The 12875-nt window shown below is 49.6% G+C and overlaps 1 protein-coding gene across 1 annotated transcript; it reads right to left on the bottom strand.

Annotated features, from left to right (window-relative positions):
• Positions 1 to 4615: 4615 nt before the first annotated feature.
• On the bottom strand, positions 4616 to 8268 carry FASLG (Fas ligand (TNF superfamily, member 6)). Its single transcript, XM_009700304.1, has 4 exons — positions 7879 to 8268; positions 7453 to 7498; positions 5493 to 5546; positions 4616 to 5047 (listed from the first exon to the last, which is right to left on the bottom strand). Exons 1-4 carry the CDS (start codon positions 8266 to 8268, stop codon positions 4653 to 4655), a joined length of 885 nt encoding a protein of 294 aa, XP_009698606.1. The 3' UTR covers positions 4616 to 4652.
• Between the last annotated feature and the right edge of the window lie 4607 nt (positions 8269 to 12875).

Below are 12875 nucleotides of genomic sequence, written 5' to 3'. Positions count from 1 at the left end.
TTAGTCACATCATCCTCTCTTTTGCATTAAACCTCAGTCACTTAGTCATGCCTAAAATTACACTTTTGTAACCATGATGTAATATGCCCACACATCAGCGTACTAGAAAAATAACAGCAATATTTAAGTTTACCTTCCTTCTCTTTTTCTCCCCTCTCTAACTAGACAATGCTCCCTCCCAACCCAACCAAAGCAACAATAGACCTTGTCAGATCAAATAGAAGGTTGCTGTCTGAACTCACAAGATTTGGGTGACTTCAGACAAATCGATTCTTCCATTCTTACTCATGCTCTGTGTTCTCCCTGGGAGGGCTACAGAAACAGTCATATATAACACATCTCAACAGTGACAGTTCCAGCTAACTACAACAACTAAGCTGTGAGGTTCCTGAGCCAAAATGTGTATCTGAACAAGCCTGCTAAGAGTCAGACCGCGTTGTGGCTCCATTTCTCATCTCTGACACCCTGATGCCTCAGTGCATGCCAGGGATCAGCTGGAGATCAGCAACTGCTCCTTCTGCTTTTGCATTACAGGTGCCCTTCAGGCCTTTGCTGTGCATCAGTCACCTTCCTCCCTGTCACAAGCGACCCTGGAATGGTAAAGAGTCAGGACACGTGGATGCGATATGCAGTATTGATATGAGAGATGCTGGCCATAGCTGTCCAGGGGATATTTCTCCCTCTCTGACAGGGGTTTCTCTGCTGGGGAAAGCAGAACTGCAGCAGATACCGTTTGCAGGCAGGGCTGTTTGCTAGCACACCACCTCTCATCTCCATGGACCTGCAAGAAACAGCACCCATCGCACACCAGCCCTGCTCATTGCTCATCCTGCCTCACACTCTGCTTATGCTCTGTCACTCAGAGCTCACTGAGCATCCCTTTTCTTCCACTGTGCTTTTGCTATAGAAGCAGCAATGACCCTATCCATACAGTCTTTTCTATAATGCATTCCGTTCTGCCACTTTGGTTACTTTGCTGTACATACTGAGCCTACCTAAGGTTTTTAAGGCACCGGCATACTGCCATCCCCTTTTCTTCACCAGTGTAGGTAAATAGGATGCAGCATCTGATACACATCAACCACAAAAGAGGCTGTATCTCTATCAAGCAGCTCGCTATGCTTGGCCACGTAGCAGCACAAATGTTTCTATGTCATGCAGAGCCATGATTTTGCCAGCTGCACACCCAAATGCACAGGTACCTCCTGGAAAGGCTGACCACAAAAGCCATCTGTGTGCCTGCAACGTGCTCACTGGCTCAGCCCTGGCCACATCTCTCAGGCTGGACCATGTAGTGCCTAGGAAGAAAGGAGATGAACCCCAGAAGACCCCCAGGCAGTGGGAGCTGGCCAAAACCTCTTATCAGGAGATGATCTGGGCTTGTCAATTCTTGTGAGTCATGTTCTCCACAGAGGAGAGTCTCCCTGGAGCCCTGTTAAATGGTGCCCACACCCTGGGGTACCTCCACACGATGCCCAGGCTGCTCCATCAGGAGAGAGGAGGTCAGCTCAGACCACTGCAATCCAGAAAACTGACCTGCGGGGAAAAGTCACTTATTCTCCTCAAGACAGAAAAAAACCCAAATATCACAACGGCCAGCCCTGCTGATGGACCTGGGACAGCCTTTCTAGTGCAGACACTCTTCCCTTGCTGGGGAGGGAACGAAATACTTGATAATTTAAAACAAATGTCAATAATTTGAATATTTTTATTACGGAATTTTAAATACAGTCCAAGAGCTATTGATAATGTCAGGATTAAATATTCATTAAGTATTTAATGGTAATAATAAGCAAGTATTTCACTAAATGAACAGCTCATTAGGTAGATAAACAGATGACTTTAATAAAGCCATTGTGGCACAAGCAGTCTATGAATTGACTCTATGCAGTTTGAAATTGTATAATCCTGTCACGATCTTACTTTGAATCTTTAGTCACAGCCTGCAAGCTTAATAGTGGATTTGCTCTGGGCAGCAATATTTGAGGAAGGGATCACAAGGCAGAAACACATCTTACTGGCAGCCGTGCCGCTGATTTGACACAGTCGCAGCTGTTGCATGACTCAGGAGCAAGCCTAGCAGCACCTAGCTTTATCCTGCAAGGGTAAGCCAGCTCTGTCCACCTCAGGAGGTCCCAGCACCATTTATAACATGACTGTCCACCCCACTGTGCCACTGTCTCTGAAACACACAGGTCTGCATTGCCTTTAGCATTTCAGATAAAAAGACTAACAGATCCTTGCCCCCTCCTGATGCGGAGCAATAGCAACTGCTGCATCATGCCCCAGAGCTGACAACATTCACACAACCTAGATGAGTTACTGCATCCTGACTTACAGAAAGCTTTGGGAGCTTTCCAGCCCTTCACCAATACAGTACTAGCAGAGTGCAAACCTCAGCATGAGTTTCCTCTGGGCACTGAACGCCCTGTCTCTCTCCAAGCTGCTTGCCAGTGAAGAAAGGAAGCACGCAATGTGCTCAGCTAGTTTTGCTAAAGAAATAGCTGCAAGCTTGTGGGCATGTGTACGTATAAATGCCCACTCCCCACTTGGATGGCTGGTCACTAGGAAAGCAACGCAGCACAAACAGCAATCAGAAGAGAATAGCAACTTCCAGCCTTTCCTGGTAGCATCTGGATCCAGCACCTTCATCCCTGTGCTACGTAGTCTGCCCCCTCTGGTACTAGGAAGGCGTGGGGACAGTGAGAAAGCATCAAACAAAAAGGTCCCTAAATTTTGACCTTTTGAGGCATTTTCCATCCTAAGAAATGCAGTGGAAATATCTGAGTGCAGCAACAGCTGTGTTAGCAGAGAGGTGCAGTGTTCATGCTGGCCACACCAGTAGCCAGTCTACTTCTAAGTTTCAAAGAAATAGATTTCCCTGAAGCAAGCAACAGCAAACCACAGGTCACACACCGCTGAGCCGAGAGCAGCACCGTGGAAAAGGAAATAAATGCCACAGGCTTCTGAAGAACCACTGTTCACTGTGACCAACATCAGAGCTGCAAGAAGGATGGACCACAGGGAAAGATGATGATGCACCACAGCCACAGCCTTGTCTACTGCCTGGTCTCAACATGGCAGACAGCCATGAGGTTAACACATGCAAGGGAAGAGCTCCATGGACCAGACACCAGAGTGAGCAAACATGGGGCGGGTGCGTTTAACACCAAAGTGCCACTTCCTTTCCTTGCCCTTAAGACGGCCACGTGGGAAGGGCTGCTGGGGCCAGAGGGCAGACGGAGGGGCACGGTGCCTTTGGGGACAGCAGCACTTCTGCTCAGCAGCAAGTGGCTGGCTCTACTTGTGCTCGAGCCTGTGTTTTGAGATCAGTCCCCTTCCTGATGGCCAAACTGGGCTCGGGCTGCCTGGTCTGTGCTGCCCACGTCATGCTTCCCTGGTCCCAAAATCCTTATGTTTTAATGCTGAAGCCCAAAGCTCCACGGTGGGGACCCTATGCCCTGCCAAGCAGGTGGCAAAGTGGGGTCAGGCTCCCAGATTTCTGCCATGCTGCTGGAGGAGCAGCAGGGTGCTGGCCCTGATCACAGAGGCCTTCAGGGCTTTGGCCATTGCAGAAGCCTGCTGCCCCAAATGAGGAGAGGAGAGTGTAATTTACTACAAAAATATACCTTTATTTACTATCTGTGTTTTGCTCAGGAGAGAATATTGCGTGACAAGGGGGCCAGTCGAAGCCATTCCATTGATGGTGGCCAGCACACTCCCACCTGCACCGTGCAAGGGGTGGCAGGACCGGGTCTCCATGGAGGACCCTGACGTGTCAAAAAGGGCAGGAAGGAGGTTGGAGATGCTGCTTTCATCTCAGGCCCCACTGCCCTCCACCGCTGTGTTGCTCAGGTCCTTTCAGCAGAGCACATGGCTTCCCCACCAGCCCCACCACCACGGTGCAGCCATGGTTTCTCTCCAGGGTTGGGAACCCTCTCATTGCACCGCTGCTTCTGGCACATTCCTTGCAAGGCAGTCAGGATGAGTTAAATAAAGGGGTTGGGGGACATTTTCTGGGAGGGGAATTGTTGATAACTTAATGCAAAATGAACATATCACACGAAACAAGCCAGCTAGCAGGCAGGTGCCTGCTGTACAGCAGTCACAGTGCTAAGTGCCCCGGCAGGGTGACGAGCCATGGCTCAGGGCAGGCAGTTGAGGCCTCTGCAGTATTCGTTCCCACACCACTGCCTGCAGTGTGGCAAGGCACGGCCCAGGCACCCGCAGCCCTGGCTCAAGGGGCCTCCTTGATGCCTGCTGGCTGTCTCCACACACCTGTGGGGCCCAAGGGTATCACCATGGCCGTGACACCATATGGGACCACTGGCACCAGCGTCTTCTCAGGTAGCAAGTAGTGAGTTTCAACGGAGCCTTCAGCACACTACATTTCGAGTTTGTTGGTTTTTTCGGAGATGGAAAATGTGCAATTCTTTCCAGGCTGACGCAGTACAGCCCCAGTGCTTCCCAGAGGTCTGCTTTCAAGCCTTTACCAGTTGCTGGAGCCCTCTCGTGCTGAAGGCCAAAACATGGTTTCTCGGTGGGCTTCGTGGTGCAAGACCCTGGCTTGGCCGCTGCCTCTCAGGCAGCACTCACCCCTTACACATCCTAGTGTGTGTGCGGGGCTGCCAGCCATGCTCCAGCAGCCCTATTTAAAGCTTAAATAAACCAAAGAATGTCTTGGATTCCTCGAAATTAACCAGAGAGATTTTGGAGACATTGACATGCAAACTGTCCATCTTCCTGAGCTTGAATAAAGCCCCCAGGTAGCTTTTCCGGGCCCATGTTTTCTGACTCACACAGTAGTTGATGCCTTTGTCCTCCATCAGCACGTGGCTGCCCGGTGAGGCCGGGTTTTTCTTGTAGACTACGTGGGTCAACACCTGGCTGCTGCAGATGCTGCCCCGGAAAAGCACGTTGGAGTACACAAAGTACAGGCCGGTCTCATTGATGACAAGGCCCTGATCACGATACTGAATGCCATTGGTGAAGGCATGGCCGGAGATGGGTTCCCACTCCAGAGGGAGGTCCCGCTGGGCTGGGTTCCCTGGATGCCAAAACAGGAGAAAAAGTGGGGTAAGTACAAGCACTTGTGTGTTTTTTCCTCAAGTCACACTCCATGTCACAACAAGTCAACTGTTCTCCAAACCCTTGTCTGCAGCATGGAAAGTCTGCCCTGACCTCGCGCTGGTGGGAGCTCTCACCTTCCCCTCGATCAACATCAGCCACCTGTGACAGCCTTCCACCCCGCACACCCACATGCGCACCAAAAACCAAACCAAAAAACAGAGCCCTCACTTAAAAGCCTAAATGAAGGGAACATTTTTAGCTATGGAGTAGTTTCCCACTGTCCGACCACACATGTTACCAAAGGAAAATAGAAAAGGCTGTGTGAGGTGGGCTCCTCACCACCACGACCATGCCACTGTCTCACCTCAGCCATGTCTGCCCTATCCCCTGCTCCCATACCTTGCTGGTCCCTCAGCACATACCTGTTAAGTGTGCTGCCTTCCTCGCTTCCCTTTTCATTGACTGCTCCTTCTGCCCTGCACAAAAATAGGGAAGATGTTAGCCATGTACTCCATGGAGAAGCCAGCCCAGAGAGAAGGGAGCCAACCACAAAGCTGAAATGGGGCAGATCCAGAGCAGCACAGGGCACATGAGCACCATGGCTTAGCACAGCAAGGCAGAGAGGTGCTTGGGCAAACACTGCAGGGCAAGAGGAGGAGTTAAAAAGGAAGAGTTGCAGCAAAGGATGCAGATGTGATCAAAAAGCAAGGGGAAGAGCAAGGAGAGCTTTCGCCTTAAAATGGCTCAGTTGGTGAGCTCAAGCAGAGGCCTCTCACTCAAGGTGTAGGAGAGGGACTACAGTGCCCCTTTACCCAGCATCTCTGGCCCATGCCAAGGTGGCTGCTCATGTCCTGTCATAGACGAGCCTGCTGTATTTTCCCCCCTGTTGGCCAGCACTCCCAAGGGCAGATGTATGCATGGCAGGAGACTTCTGTCTGCTGAGTACCAACCCTTCTTACAACGAGATCAGAGAAGACACTTGAGACATCCTGCAAACCATGCTGCTGGCTAGGCAGACCTCATCCTTAGAGAGGCAGAGCACAGCTGGGAAAATTCTGCTTTCCCTGGAGGGCTCGGTTCCCCTTGGAGAGATGGACCAGTTACAGTGACTTGGTATTTGGATCCCATCCCACTCCATCCTTCCCTTCTCAGCATCTACTCTCAAGCAACATGTTCTCAAATTTTAGCAACAGCCTTTTCTTTTCTCAAGCCAATTAAATTGTCTTCTCATCTCCTCCTTCTCCTTTACACTGTTTCCCTAGCTTTATTTATTTACACATCCCCCTCAAGAAATTCAGGGTCACTATTTATGACTTATGTTCAGCTACTGCTAAAGTAGCCTGTGATCAGACTGTGGAGCATCCAGTTCAAATGACAGCTCCCCTTCCCCTAAGCAACAGATGACGGAATGTATCGATATGGGAGCTGATGGGAACCAGGACTGCCCTTTCCAGAGAATTTTGCTATTTCTAAATTTGCTTTCACTCAGTTATCAGAACAAACTTGAAAAGAAATTAACTTTCCCACTAACCAAAACCCGTAAGGGAAAAAAAAAAAATTCTTTTCAGATTTAGAAAAAGTTGTCAAGAGAGTTGAAAACTTCTTCCTGACTTGGCCATCTTTAAAAAGGGATATCCTCACTGATAACATTTATTTTACTTTTACGTTCTATGTTATAGTTTGGAAGTTCAAAATATGATTTTCACCTTTTTCCATTCAGATTGAAACTCCCTGGTTTTTTTCCTAAGTGAAATTTAGAATAATTGGCAGGTTCTCGTGGAAAGTTTCAATTTCACTGAAATGACATTTCTAAGAGAAAAAACACCCCACACATAATCAGGCTCTTCTCAACTAGCTTCAGTTGCAGTGAGACTTTGTACCAAAAGAATTTAGGAAAAAATAAGTTTTGCTCTCTAAAGGTGGGAGCGAATCCTCCACCCCCAAAGAAAATGAAACCCTCTGCATCCTCCTGAAATCTCAAGAGAGTAAGGGGAGAAAGAAGTAACACATGCGGCACCGTCTCCATTCTGCTCCTTCCATTCGTGTTGCTGCTATATGTTAGGACAGCCAGAAACTCACTTTCACGGCAGAGTACCCCTGGTACCATTGCCCCACTGGGCGTGGGGAGCCCCAAGGTCAAGGCTCACTGTCCCAGGAACCTGTGGCTGACCCTTCTAAGCACTCCAGCAGGCAGGGTGCAGGACCCCATCCCCACACCCCAGAGATAAAGCTCTTTTTCCAGCCAAGCAGGTGAAATCAGCACTTTAAGAAGATCGAGCTGCAACCCTGCCTCTGCACCCTGATGAGGAGAGGGAAGAGTTTGACAGCAGCGTTTGCACATGCTAACACAGAGGAATTCGTCCTCTATGTACATCAACTCACCTATGAGTTTCTCCAAAGCTGGAGGGATGTGTTCAGTGCTGGCAGACTGTCAAAAGAGAAGAGTGACAAGATGTTTTAGCAGAGTGAGAGCATAAGGGCATCACCTAAAGCAGCCAAGAACTACATTTGACTGTGGCTAATTCTGGGTGCTCATGGAGAGCTGCAAAGTGCCAAGAAATACACAGGGAGAAAGACCTTGCAGCACTTAGAAACATGAAGACACTCAGATGTATCAGTCACCAATAGAGCAGTTCCCGCAGTAATAGGCAACCCTGCTTACCCTGGCATGGCAGACTTGAATGCCACCAGCCTGCCCTTCAGGGAGTTTTGCACTACCTGAGCATCTCAGACCAAATTTTAAAGTTGTTTGGTTTTTTTTTTCCCCCATTTCCCCAGAGCCTCTGTGACCAGCCAGGCAGACCTCACCTCTCTGAGTTCAGCCAGTTCCTTCTCCAGGTGGAAAATCTGAAACATGCTCAGCCCCACTCCAGTGAGAGCCAGCAGGATCAGCAAGGAGATCACCAGGAAGCCGACACTCCTCCTTTCCCTGTTGTTCCTTGGCTTTCTCCTCCGGTCAGGTACTGGTGGTGGGAAAGGAGCGACGGGGGGTGCCGGGGGGCAGGAAGTACTGGCATTGGCACAGCCATCCACCCAAAAGATCTGAGGGTACACGTAGTTCAAGTTCTGCTGCATGGCCGGCAGCGGGATGGGCTGTACGTGCTTGGCGTGATCTTCCATATGGCAGCCAAAAACTGCTGGGGCTGCCCCAGACTGAGCCCTGGGGGAAGACCCAGCTCTGCCTTTATACGTCTGCATCACTCCAGCAGTGAACACCCAGCTCAGATACTGCAACTCCTATGAAAGCCTCAAGCATCAACAGCAAACCCCAAAGAGCTTCCGCCCTCGGCTGCAAGTTCGGGGCATCCGCCTCCTCCTCCCACACCGAGGCGGCACGCACACGTAGCAGGACCAGCTCGGCAGCAGACTGCACTCGCACAAAACCACGCTCGACGGCCGGGCTCGGGAAGCAGGTGCACTCAGCAGCGAAGCGCTCACGGGGTGTGTGAGGGCTGCGCTGCCAGTCAGGGGCTGAGTAACCAGCCCAGCCAACCACCCTTTCCAGCAGCCCACTCGGGCAGAGGCAGCTGCTTTTCCACTGCAGTGTCCTGGACCACAAGCAAAGCAAAAGGAATGATAAAACCTCTGGCATCCTGCACAAAAGGGGAGAGGCAGAGCTGAGGACTCCTCTCCTCGGCAGAAGGATGAAGACCTGATCCCAAATACAGCTGTGAGTGCTGGGGAATTGCTTCATTTCACACAGGACAGGTTACTTACCGCTACCTGTTGCACATCCTGCCTTTTCCTTGGCTGCTCCATAGGGTGTAGATCCCGAGTTGCAGAACACCAGTCACAGACACCGTCCCTCTGTGATAAAAATCAACCTAACAGAGAAGAGGAAGACGTTGTCAGTGCTGCAGCCTCAGCGGAGCTGCTCCAGCGTTAACAGCCCAAGTAAAGCCAGGCCAGTGGGCTGCCTTCACCCACACCGAATCACTGCGGGGCAGTGGCCAGGCTGAACCAAGGGTGTGCTGTGATGTGGGAAACTCACACTGCCTCGAAGCACAAGCGGGCTCTTCCAGCAGCTTCTGCTGCCCCTCGTACCTTTGCAAATACTATCTCCAAACCCACAACCCTCGTCTAACCCAAGGAAGGCTTAGAGAGGGAAGAGCAGTTTTATCATCTCTTCAGGTCAATCAGGACCTAACCTGGCTAAGTTGTGATTAAAGCCTGGGGTAGACACTGTCCTACTCATCTTGGTAGAATTTCTCTCGCCTTCTAGGAAAGGATCCAGAATTCAGGTCATGCTGCAAGGACCAACAAGAGCTCATTACAAAATCATAATGAGGAGAGACAGGGACATTTCCATTCCTCATTGACTGCGTTCCTAAGTGGTTGTGTTCAGATTTTCAGGTATACACAAGTGATTATAAACAGCAGTTTGCTCTTCCAATTTAGAGATCTATGTTGAAGCGTGTATTTGTATGGGGTAGTGTTTAAAAAAAAAAAAGGAAATGCTTAATGCAAGAACAAACTGGAGATTTGTCTCCTCTGTGGCTGAAGGAAGCAATTCCAACACGCAGGCTTTGATCTTGAACATCGAAACCAGGGTCTGAGAACAGTATGCTTTAACTTAGGCACGCTGGTTTCTCCAAAGCAAGGGCTCAGCTTTGCCTCCAACCGCACCAATAAGTCAGACATGTCCTCAAAGCCTTGCCTGCACCACCAGCCACCCCACTGCTTTTTGAAGATGCTCACCACAGTCGTTTGCTGCACCAGCGATCCGCAGCACAAGAAGCTTCAGCAACGCGTCTGGCTCTTCCTCGTACTTCTAGGTTTCTGACATAAAAGACACAAAAGCAACATGAATCCAGTTCCAGCAGTTCAAGCCTGGTCATACTTACCCTCACTCAGTCCTCCTCTCTGCATCCCAGAAGGGCACTCCCCAGCCACCCCAAGGACTGGTCCTCATCCACTCCTGCAATTGTTACAAGAGAGGGTCACACAAGGGGCTCAGCTCCGCAACTCCCATGCCATGTGGTGAACTCCAGACTGCTAGCCAGTGCTGGGCACGGAGAAAGAGAGATGCCTCCAAGGCACAGGGAACCAAGAGAGGCAGCAGGATGGTTGGGCAAACATCTCCTGCCAGCACAGTCTCCACCACACCGCCTGCGCAGCACCCCAGCCCTGCTCCTGCCACGGGCGCCTGAGCCACGTGTGGGGGGACTCATCACCCACTCATTCGGGCTCCTCACTCAGCTATCAGTGCCTGTGCTCCCTTGCTCTCAGAGCGGTGAGTGCAGCGTGCCTGTGGCTCTTTGCAACATGGACGTGGGTGTCAGGAAGTTCCCGTTTCTTTAATGCCCTCTGTGGCCCATTCAACTGCTGTAAAACACAATGATGGCTCAGGAAGCAGGGACTGAAGCCCAGGACTTCCTCAAAGTTGGAGGTATTGCTGACAAGCATGTCAAAAGTCATGGAGCACACAGCCTTGCCTGGAGAGGATCCACTTTCAAGTTTTCAGGCACTACTACTGCATGTTCTATCACTCACCTCTCCTCAGAAAGCCGATGATGGCTCTGGACATAGGATGCTCTCAACACATCGACAGCTTGGACAGAAACCACTGTGTCTTTGGGCAGTTCAAAACCGGGACTGCTTTGCCCCGAGGTCTTCTAGGTACTCCATCTGACCAGCCAAGCTCGGTAGTGACTTTCAGAGCAGCCTGAGAAGTTGTTTTGCTTGTGCTGGTTAATAACTATACTGTGACATTGAGAGTTTTCCTGTCCCCATTTCTGTCATGCAGAACCCTGTTCACAGAATCACAGACACGTCAGGGTTGGAAGGGACCTCAGGACATCATCCAGTCCAGCCCCCTGCCAAAGCAGGGTCACCTACAGCAGGTTGCACAGGATTGCGTCCAGGCGGGTTTTGAATAACTCCAGAGAAGGAGATCCCACAGCCTCTCTGGGCAGCCTGTGCCAGCGCTCTGCCACCCTCAAAGTACAGAAGTTCTTCCTTGTATTAAGATGGAATTTCCTGGGGTTCAGTTTGTGCCCGTTGCCCCTTAACATTGGTGGGATTGCGGGTACAGGAGCAGTCTCCCTTAAACGTCAGAAGCGTACATATTTCTCACCCACTGCTTCCTATTTTCACAAAGATGCTTTTTTATGGGTGGGTGAGAGGGCAGAGACGATGAAACCCATGAAAGCCATTTCAGCCACATTTGCTGCATCTTCTCTTTCGGATGTTCCGATCAAGAACCTGCTAATACCACGTGTTGGGGCAAGCCAAAGATTGGGGTCGTTTTACCATCAAAGGATCATTTTTAGTGCACAGCATGCTTTCAGAAACCTCTCCATTCCTAGCACACTCCACCGTGCTGGTCCTGCTGTCACACTCTCCGTTTCCCCTGTCACCACCTTCAGAGATCACCAAGATACACGCTGGAAGACCGCGGCAGGCAGGGCTGTGTGTCTCCAGCACATCGTGATGCCTGCAGGCTCTGCGTTCTGCCGGCTTCCTATTGCTCAAGTGACACACAACATCAACAGGGCTTTTGAAATAATACTGGGACAATGTGCTGTAGGTAGACACTTCAGTCACGTAACTGTATTTTGCTAGAATTTAGACAAGGTTGAGCTTTCCTAAAACACGAGGCAAGTACAGCTGGGCAGGAAAGGAGGACATAAGGACAAAAAGGGTGTCAGATTTGTCTGTCTGCCTCCCTCTCCCCCTTTTCACCCAGTCTGCAAGATGCACACTCTGTTTTCAGCACCCTTATTGTGTCATTTAAAGAGGAGGGAATATTTTCAAATGGAAACACCACCTTCCATACCCTTTACCAGAGCATCGATCCCCTTTGCCAAAAACAACAAAAGACAAGGCACAGTTACACAGACAGAAAAAGAGGATTTGCTCAGAAGCAGCTCCTCCATCCCCACCTCACCCCCAGAGGAAAAGTGGGAGCTCCTATTAAGGATACAGACTATTATGATAAAGTTTATGTTGACAGCAAAGAGAATCAGCCAGCAGCCAAAAGTTTGTATTGGCAGATTTAAGGACAAAAGGATGACCTGCTTGAAATACACCAGAGAAAGCAGGACTTGAACTATTATCCAGATTTAACACTTGACAGAAAATAAAATTAAAAAACATGTGTGAACCACTGTGTACGAAAGACTCTTACCAGGTTCTGTCCAGAGTCAGATATGTGTCTGAAAACGATTAACAAGTATTTCCTATTACAGTAGTGACTAGTGGAAATGCTAAAAAGCAACTATTGAAAGCCCACAGGGCTGCATAAATTACACCCAAGAATAACTGAAAAAGTTGAGAATCATTCACATTCAAAAAACAGGATTCAAAACATTAACCTGAGATATTAACAACCTCATCAACCTTCTGCGGTCCCAGGCTAAACCTCACCATCAGAGCCAGGAGAGGCAACTACTGCAAACTCAGTGAGGATCAGCCACAGCTGGCAGAAGAGATGGCACCCATTAACGGTCACAGACGGGTATGGTGGAAAGAGCGACTGAGAGCACCATCCAGGACAAGGCCTCTGATTTTCCACCAGGATTGTCCTCAAACACGGTGCTATTTCAACACCTTTACCACAGATCTGGAGAAAACCAAGCAAAGCATTACACCAGTAATATTTGCAGATTAAAATAACGTAAGAGATCCTAAGTAACCATGAGGACAGAGAATTTAATCAGAAGCAAGCAAGTCTAGAAACAAACACTGCAGATAGAACTCTTTAGATAGAAAATAACATCCTAGAAAGAAAACACAGTTCTGAAACTGATAGAGAGGCTACCCAGCTGGACATGAGCTTCCAGGTGGGTATGAGCTCACGTATA

The sequence above is a fragment of the Cariama cristata genome, unplaced genomic scaffold (genome assembly GCF_000690535.1).
Source record: "Cariama cristata isolate BGI_N322 unplaced genomic scaffold, ASM69053v1 scaffold5205, whole genome shotgun sequence".
Lineage (NCBI taxonomy): Eukaryota > Metazoa > Chordata > Aves > Cariamiformes > Cariamidae > Cariama > Cariama cristata.
The sequence above is the reverse complement of the archived record's forward strand: the minus strand, read 5'-3'. Positions and strand labels throughout refer to the sequence as shown.